This window comes from Corylus avellana, chromosome ca7 (assembly GCF_901000735.1).
Source record: "Corylus avellana chromosome ca7, CavTom2PMs-1.0".
Taxonomy (NCBI): domain Eukaryota; kingdom Viridiplantae; phylum Streptophyta; class Magnoliopsida; order Fagales; family Betulaceae; genus Corylus; species Corylus avellana.
The window spans coordinates 20,979,169-20,988,915 of record NC_081547.1 but is presented as its reverse complement, the minus strand read 5'-3'; the positions used below and the strand labels follow the sequence as shown (position 1 = coordinate 20,988,915).

Sequence of the window (9,747 nt, the reverse complement as noted above, 5' to 3'; positions counted from 1 at the left end):
TCTAACACCCCTTTCGTTGTTTGTTTCTACTCGTAAGGTTGCTTCACTATTACAATAAATTGTCATAGCATAAAATGACTCTACCAAAAAGTTTTTAAGTCATTCTCTGCTTCATTGTGGATGCTAAAGCAATAAACTCATATTCCGTTGTGGAGTGAGTTATACATGTTTGTTTCTTTAATACACATTATTCGGTTTTTCTGTAGTTTGATTGATGCACAATAAGAAGAAATATTGAAACTGTTTAGGCTTAAAGGTGTTTAGAAACCTTTCCAAGAACAATGAAAAATAGCCTTGTTGCAAGTTCATTCGAACGAGATTCAAACAAGGCTCTCACATTTTAGTCTTGAGACTTGAAGCACCATCTTGTTCGAACAAGCATCGAACGAAGCTCGATTTGACCATGTAAACGATAAAATTTGAGAGTTGTTATGAAATACAAAATTATAGCTCTTTGAATCAGCTTTCTAATGCCATCAAGCTTTTGTTGTTATTCATCATGCTCCATCCGAGCTAAGCGGACTATTCGTGAGAGACTAGATGGTTAGCATGGATGTATATTGTGCTCATTGATTTTGATACTTTGTTTACATCAATGCATTTTTTATGACTTTTGAGTGAGTAATTTATTTACATGGTTGATGTTTAGATATTCTCATGTTTATTGTTTAATTTTTAAGATCAAGATATGTTCATTCAATTTTTGATATTACATATTCTCTATCTTACTCATTTCCGTCTGTAGGCATTCGGTTTACCGACCAACCAACCCAAACAATGGCTTAGACAGAGGAACAAAGGGCCGGTGGCTATACAAAGAGAGAGAGAGAGAGAGAGAGAGAGCAAGAAACTGGCCTCCACTTTCACCAGTAGAACAGGATAAAATTGTAACTATGAAAAGCCTGCTCCTGGAGTGGTTTACTTTACTATATGGTATACCAATAGTATAGGGAAGTTCCAAAGAGAGTAGCCAAGATTTCTTTTAACTTAAACCACGCATAGTATTCAATACAGAGAAAAACAGTCACGGGCCAAATAAACAATACTCATAAGTTACACCAGTCAGCATCAAAATCACACGGAATTACCACATCCTATAGATCCTGCTATAAACATCCTGACAGATATATAATCTTTGCAGGTTATCACAGACAACGTTTTTATTGCAAGGCTAGTATAAACTAGTACTGTAAAAGTAAGGATGAGGTAAAAGATTATTATTTTCATGAACCAAGTAGGAATACCACTAAGTAGTAAGGATTGGGGGCATGTAGTCAGATTTGGTACCCAGAATTCGCGCCTTGGTGTCAGGGAAGAACTCAAATCCAGGTAGCTCTGTGACTTCTCCTTCACTGGCAACCCCAATGGGATATCGCAGCAGGTGACCGGGCAGGTCATGTTCAAGTGTCTCACTTGAATATAGATCCCAATATTTGTCAGCAATCTGGTTCACCTTCCTGATACACTCCTCGCTTTCAGGATGAAGAATAGAATCATCAAGCATGCCAAGGTGCTCATACCACAGAGCCATACGGAATCCATGGACCTGGCCACGTGCTGGCTGCCGGGCTGCCAGATGATTTGGCTGGTAGGCTCCCATTGCTATCTCAGAGTCCCTAGCACCATCCATTGATCGCTGGTTGATGTTGGCAGATCCAACTATTATGTATTCGTCATCAACTGTAAAAAGGCATATTAGCTCAACTCAATGACTTGGGATGAAATATTTTACATTGAGGCAAGAGAAGTGTCATCAAAATCGAATAAATCCTTTTGAGATTGAATGGGGTTCAAGTATATAACCAGGACACAGAAGTTCTAAAGTTAGATGGAAAAATTACAAAAAAAAAAAAAAAAAGAAAGAAAGAAAGAAAAGGGTTCAAATAGTGAATGTAGCATATCTTACCAATCATCATCTTGGCATGAACATAGATCATGAAGCGCCTGGCCACCTGGGCTCTAAAATAATCGGTATCAGGTTCTGGTTTTTCTGAAGGTTCATACTCTCCATGCTTCTTTACCTCCCGATTTCCAAGGCAGAAAAATGTTAAATAGTTCCGAGGATCGTCCTCAATACCCTTGGCTTTCAGAGCCTGAATGACATCTTTATACATCATCTCCATCGTCCTCTTTTGCCAATCTAATATTGCCTGAACTGATCCACTCTCCGGCATACCCTCGGGCCACATTGGGACAACGACATAGACAGTGAACCTCTCCCCTGCTTCTATCTTACTAACAATCTTAAGTGAAAGCTCCTTTGGAATCAGATGCAGAGCACCCATATCCTCAGGCTTAATACCATCAGCACTCCAGGCAAAGCAGCTTCCAAGGAAATACTGATTTTCAATATAAATGAAATTCTTCGCACGTCGAATAGCATTAATATATGCATCCTGAATGCTCCGGTCAATGATATTATCCTTGCCACTGACAAGCCCAGCTCTAGCAGCATCTTCAGGTGTCTCTGGGAAGCCAAAAGCAGCCCCACCATCAATGGATCTAAACAACTGCACATTCCATGTCTCATGGTCATCCGGGAACATAACTGGAGATGGGGAAATCATGACATCATCAAGTTCTCTTAGCTGAACAAGGAGATCCTTACCACCTTGCTTTCTCCACCTCTGCTCAAAATTAAATAAGACATCCCAAGCAATGGGTCCTTCAAGCCGGGAGTGGATATCATGCCATGGTTCCCTAGGACCACCTTTTGTGATTGAAGCACCCTCAAAATTTGGCTGATGAAAATCATCATGATGTGCAGTGTCTAATGTTCTGAAAAGTGAATGAAAGGCAGTATCGTATCTCCCATCACAAAGATCAATACCCCCAACAAAACTCACAATTCTCCGCTTTTGTGATCCTTCAGTAGGCAGCTCGCTGTCCACCACCACAATCTTCTGGTGATGGGTGAACATGGTGGAGATCTGTAAATCCTGGACAATGCTTCCACCATCATCGGGATTCCGGGGGCATAAGACACAGTGCACATCAGTATTCTGGAAGTAATGTTCAGTTTCTTCATCATGAGTGGCCATCAATCCGTCCTTTTTCAGTAAACCAACTGAAGTCCTGTCATCCCAAACAAGCATAAGAACCCTGACACCTTCGCTTGCCTTTTTCTTGAGCAGTTCACCAAGGGTGATATCTCCTCCAGGCTTCGGCCTCCTCGAGTCCCTTACCAAGGAAATTCCGGTATAAACAGACCATCCAGTGATATAGATCAAGTGTTTTGCATTAGTGATCGCATCAAAAACATCTTCCCAACATCTGTGGGGCTCGTAGTACGTGCCTCCAGCAAGGGGTATTTTAGGAACAAAATTATCTGGGACGTGAGCATCTTGGTACAGAGAAACCCTACATCCTTGTCTCTGCGGGAAGAAAGTGTATGGCACTCCAGGAAATTTTTGACTTCTGATACCCCGAGACCAAGTACGGTCATTTGTAACATCAAAATATCGTAGTTTCACATGGATCTTAGAATTTCCCTGAATAGGATTTTTGTCTTCATCCAGGATTTCAACCCATTTATCCACTTCTTCCCCACCCAAGACTTCTTGAACAGGTACATAAGCCCTTCCAATTAAGGATGCCCCAATAGGATTATCATCTTTGATAGTGAATATAATGTTTGATGTCATATGGGCACAGTAAATATGAAAAGACTCATACCACCTGGGGTTCTTATACTCGTTTTCTATTATTCTGGTCTTCCCAACTCTAGCCTTTTCTAGATCAATAGTTGCATAGAGTTTAGTAACTCCTTTGCCAAAACCAACAGTTTCTTCAATGTTCTCCATAAGCTACAAAATATCAAATTACCAATGAGATACAAAAAGGAAAAGCAGAAATAATTATAATTATAATCAATAAATTTAAATTAAAAACAAAAATAAACCAATACTTTGGTAATTGAAATGAAATTATAATCTTTCTATAACGATAACAACCTTCAACTGGAACAACCGTACTCCAGCATGCAAGCATCATGTTTCTAAAGAGAAAATAAATAGACAATAGACACAAATGATAAAAATGTTTATATTTAAAGTTTAAAAATGCACCAGGAAATGATTATTCATACAATGCAGATGACGATGATAACTACGACAGAAAGTAGATTGATAAAAGAAACGTTAAGAGTGAATATATGAATATTTGAGGAATAATATGTAATTTCCTAAAATTATAGGGAATAATAAGTACGCCTACTAGAAGAAGGCCAGGCGTCCTAGTGAGATGTCTTCCATTTTGAATTTCTTCAACCTCATTTCATTTCATTCCAAGAAAGAACAAATATAAAAGGAAAATTTTCACAATAAAGCTGCGTTTTATGAAAAGAAGTAATGAAGCAGATAGACTAGAGACTACAAAATCAGTTTCTTATTCTTAGATGCTGAAATTACCATATGCTTTTCAGATAGCATCAAGCTTTTGTTTCTACAATCTTTTTCATGGTTCAAGTAGCACGCTTTGCATGCATATCAAAAGTTCAATTCGAGAGAGATATGACTAAGATGTCAGGACACAAGTTAAAATAAAAGCCTGTTTGAGATTGCATTATGAATGGTAAAAAATACTTTAAATACCTAAAAAAGCCATGCCAAACCAAAAGTTGGCATGTTTGATAAAAAAATTCCAAAAGTGCTTATTTGACTTTTTTACTTAAAAAATTGGCAAAATACACTTTTGGCTTGCCAAAAAACGCCTTTCGACTTAAAAGCTCTATTTCTCAAACACAATCCCAAATATGCTCTAATTTTTTTTTTTTTAAGTGAATAAATGTATAACTCGATTGTTTGCTTCTAGCTACCCCAATAAACAAGTGAGAACCAAATAATGACTTCCAAAGCAATATCACTAAAAAGAAGGGCTGATGATTAATTACAAAACCACAATAAAATTGTTTCCCAAATATGAAAGGAGAAAGTCAGCTTTTGGTAACATATTTCGGTTTCAATTGCAGTTAGGGCTAGACTCAATCAATTGAACATGCAAAAAAGAAAAATTTGCATTTTCCCAACGATGAGAATCAATAGTAGTACATGATTACCAGATAATGCTATCAATGGGAAAAGAACCATTCTAGTTTAGCCAAATTCCGTCTCCATTTTTTTTTTTAGCATACAAGATAAAAGATGACATTCTTGTGGGCGTGTAGATATTACAGCCAAGAACTAACATACATTTAAGATAGCCATCTATGCCATGTCAAGGTAGTTCCAAAAGAATTAAAGATCACAAAACTACCCAATCTGATAAGCATTAAGGCCAGTGAAAAGGAGAAGACGAGCTAAAGTGGTAGATAACAAATATAGGACTTTTAGTTGACTTTGTTAATTAAATTGATACTGATGCATGAATATATTGTGAGATTCCCATTATCACAAGGAAACTCAATGAGAAATGGAAAATTAACCCAAGTGAAATATTCGTACTGTACCAGGCCTAGACTCTATTCTTAGGAAAAAGAAAATTTTATTTAGTCATCTTAAAAACTTTTTTATTTTAGTAGTTCCTCCATTCTACAATAGATGTTAGATGATGTGCTGTGCTTTCCTTTTTTCAGTTGGCCGAAGTAAATGAAAGTTACTACAATTTGGAAGTATAATTTAATTTTCCATATTAATCATTAGAAGCCATGTTTTCTCCAAAATTTGAATCACACTTTTCCAGAAAGTTTGAACAAAGTTTTCTTAGTTCATATAAAAGCATTCTAAAAAGAGTGTGCGTTTCGTTAAAATGAAAGTGTGTTATTTGCAAAGTTTTATAGAGACACGCATTAATCTTTTTTAATAAATCTTATCGATCCATTACATAATTTTTTTTTCTCCTTATATTTAAGTATGAATACCAAATGGGTATCAAAATAAATATACAAAAAGATCATGATTCATCCTAAAAAAAAAAGAAACAACACAAATCGGCATAATTGGGTAAGATCCAGAAATATATGAAATTGTTGTGGACAAATAATAAAAATGAAAAGACAAATATACCTTGCGGAAGATCTTAGGGCCACCACCGCCTTTGTGAATGTTGTCCACCTCATAGATCGTAGCGTGAAGCGTCCCATGTAGAAGAATGTGCGCCATTTCTCACCTGCCTCCACCAGAAACCAAAACAGAGAGTAAATTAAACAATCTAAAACAAAATGAACAAAAGAAGAAATGGAAGATCAAACACAAGCATCAGAAATAGAAAGGAAGTGATCGGATCAGAGTGCAGAGGAACCCAAAAGAGTTGACTCCAAAAGGGTGTTCGTTTTAGTCGGATCAAAGACAGTGATCAGTAAATAGTTTCTATTCATCCAAAAAAATAAAAAATACAAGTTCATGACTTAAAGAGAGAGAGATGAACGAACTTGGATTTGGGATTTGGAATTTTGAGAGAGAGATCTGAGAACGTGGAGAGAGCAAAGGGATATGATGGGCTTTTGGTTCCCTCGAGAATAGATACAGCACAGTGATAATAACGTGAAAATGAAGAGAGAGAGAGAGATCTGAGAACGCTGAGAGAGCAAAGGGATATGATGCGCTTTTGGTTCCCTCGAGAATACATACAGCACAGTGATAATAACGTGAAAATGAAGAGAGAGAGAGAGAGATCCGAGAAAGATGGCAATCAGCTGTTGAATTTTGAGAAAGCTCACGTCTGAGTAAATTGATGGAGTAACAGTGTGAAAGGAAGAGGAGAGGGTATTGCTACGGAGGGCCCGCGGATGAAAAGGCCTTTTGTGCTTTATTTTCCCCTTCGTTTTATCACTTTTTCCCCTTTTCTATTACTGTATTTCTTTTGCATGCTTTGGATTCCTACGCCACATTTGCTCAATTATTAAATACTATATTTTTATTTTATTATCGACTAATAATATTTGCCAAGACACTTTAAATTAATTATTAAATAGACTTTTATTTAATAATAATTAATTTAAGAGTTAGTTGAGAGCCCGTCCCATTAACCTTGTTAGATGAATGTTAGATAGAATTATCGTATTTAGCATTTTTCTTATTAAGTTCACCCGACTTTTTTGAGGTTCTTACTTTAGCTTTTCCTCCAACTACCCATAAAGAAAATAGATACGCATTAGCACAACGGTTTTTACGCTAGTGCACTTGTCCGTTGCTTGTTTGTTGAGATCTTAAAATTTGGCCAAGTAGCCCATTTTGGGTGTCGACCGGCTTAGGCCCAAATCAGCGCAACAACTTCATTTCAGTCGTTGCAAAAGAATTGTACCATGTTGTGAAGTGCCCAATCGCTCCCCTCAACTAAAGTGGTTCAAACTTTGATTTATCTATACCTTTCTTAGAGAACCCACGTCAAAGATGGTATGGAAATACTAATCTCCTCCTGTTGCAGGAGTAGTTGACATTTTTATGCCACCTGACCCATGATAGAGGAGGGATTATCGGAGGCATCCCTTGTTAGAGCTGATGACATTGATTCATGGACGAACACACATAATTTAGTTGGAGGACAACACGTGGCAAGTCGTAAGAGGGAGGAATGGCCTTCGATTGAAGGAAAAGTGTTTAAAATAGAGAAGGTAAGCACTACATTCAAATGGGTCATTTTCGTCAATAACTTTGGAAGAAGATCTGATTGTTAACTAAATCATCTTTTTTTAATTCAACAATAAAAGGGAGGGATACTGTATTTAAAATAAGATCTCGGTGTTTAACCCTTAAACAAATGGGTTATTTTCGTCGGCACTGGATCCTGGTCCCCTGGATCCCCCACCTCATTCAATTACCGCGGATTTTTTTTTTTTTTTTTTTTTTTTGGGCACGCTGTTGGCACATGTGAACGTGTGACAATCTCTACCATTTAAAAAAAAAAAAAAAAAATCTTTTTGTGATTTTACTATTTTATCTTTTACCTTACTAATAATGACTAAGTTTGACCTATTACTCTGACCAAACACCGTGGATAAGAAAGTTAACGGTGGGGTAGCTAAATCATGATTAAAGATGTGACAGAGGAGCGATGTGCTATTCTCAACGACCACCTACCGGCTCTTTATTCATCCTCTTTCTCCTTCAACACCGCCAAGGCCTAGTTTGGCTATGAATTTGTGTAGGAAATTTTTTTACAAAAAAAAAAAAAAAAATTTGATTGAGGTAATATAAAGTTGATCAAAGTTTTGAATTTTTTTGCATGATTTATTTTATAGTGGGTTTTTTTTTTTATTTAAAAAGTAATAAAAAGTAATAATAAATTATTAATGTGATATAAAAAATAATAATGTTAGGGAGTTTAATTTTTTAAAAAACAATTGAGACTTGTGTGACTAGGGGTGAAAACTCGGTTTTGATTAGTAGTTATTGGCTAAAACCGTTAACCGAAACTAAAATAGTCGGTTGATCAATTTAGAAAACCGGCATTGGTAACCAGTTATCTAGGTATGTAATAACCACCGATTACCAATTGTAGCTGGTTATCCGGACCGGTAACCAAGTCTTTAAAAAATTGGGCATGTTGAGTCTATTTTGGGTATTTGGCCTATTTTTTGAGCTTAATTTTGTCCTTTCTTGACTTTTTTAAAAAATAATTAGGGTTTTTTGGCCTAATAAGTTAGGCTTTGTTACAGTTGTTAAAAAAAACCCTAAAGTAAACGAGGTTGTTGTATTTTTTTAAAAAATATATATATAGACACACATCCGGTTACCAATTATAACTAAGTGTTTGAAAATGCAAAAACTAAAACCAAACCAATTCCAACTGCTTTTATAAGCCGTTGGCCGATTACTGATTGGTAACCGGTTATAACTAGCCGAATTTACACTCTCTATCCATTGCCAAACAAGGCCGAATCATTTTAAATGGAATTTTGAGGTCAAAAAGAAAGGAAAAAAAATGGAAAATCAATCTTTTGTAGTTACACTAATTTGTAATAAACTTTTTATGGTATTAAATTGTTCTAAAAGTTTTTCATGGTATGTAAAAATAAAAAATAGGTCCCGTTATATTTTTTATTTATTTTTATTTTTTACAAAAATCATTAAATGACATATCTTATGAGTTACACTTGTCAATTAAATTAGTTATGATATAGCATTTATTATTTTTGCATTATACATTAAGTTCTCAATTTTAATACCACATAAACCAATATTGTATTTTTCCTTAAAACGAACGTGGTTACCACTTGCGAAGAATATATATATATATATATATATATATATCAATTAAGGGATCAAGGCCAAGGCCCCCCAACCTCTTCAAAAAAAAAAAAAAATTATTAAAAAATGTTTTTTAAGCGTATATTTTTTACTTGATTAAGTATGGCCCCAAAAAATAATTTTCAATGTCGTCCGTCTTCTTAAATTAAATTTTTAATTCAGGACTTGTGTTTAAATAAAAGAAGTTGACCCTAATGAAGGTGTGATTGGGGTAAGTGATTTTTATTTCATGGAGCATTATTCTTTGAATATCTTAGGGTATGACATATGATGTTCCATTAAAGAAAAAAAAAAAAAAATTGTTCCGTGGGATTATTTTGCCTGATGAGACAAATTCACTGAGAGCAAATGTTATGTCGAACTCAATCGTGCCAAATAGGCCCGTAATTGAGCCGAGCTGAGTCAAGCTTTACGAATTTAAAATTGACTCATTTACGAAGATGCTTATTCAAGCCGAGCTCGAGTTAGAGCCAAGCTATGAAATATGTGTTCAAGATTCTTAGGTGTTTTGATCTTTTAGTGAAGATTTTTGTAACCGAATTTGTGTTAGTTCCTCTCTTTA

General features: G+C 35.7%; 1 protein-coding gene across 2 annotated transcripts; it reads right to left on the bottom strand.

The window, feature by feature from the left end:
* Window positions 1-949: 949 nt before the first annotated feature.
* Window positions 950-6,748, bottom strand: LOC132186299 (phospholipase D alpha 1). Of its 2 annotated transcripts, none has more exons than XM_059600196.1 (4): window positions 6,656-6,748; window positions 6,003-6,105; window positions 1,907-3,806; window positions 950-1,680 (listed from the first exon to the last, which is right to left on the bottom strand). In XM_059600196.1, exons 2-4 carry the CDS (start codon window positions 6,096-6,098, stop codon window positions 1,247-1,249), a joined length of 2,430 nt encoding a protein of 809 aa, XP_059456179.1. In that variant the 5' UTR covers window positions 6,099-6,105; window positions 6,656-6,748; the 3' UTR covers window positions 950-1,246. The 2 variants fall into 2 exon arrangements, with proteins under 2 accessions (XP_059456179.1, XP_059456177.1); XM_059600194.1 differs by having other exon boundaries at window positions 6,368-6,730.
* Between the last annotated feature and the right edge of the window lie 2,999 nt (window positions 6,749-9,747).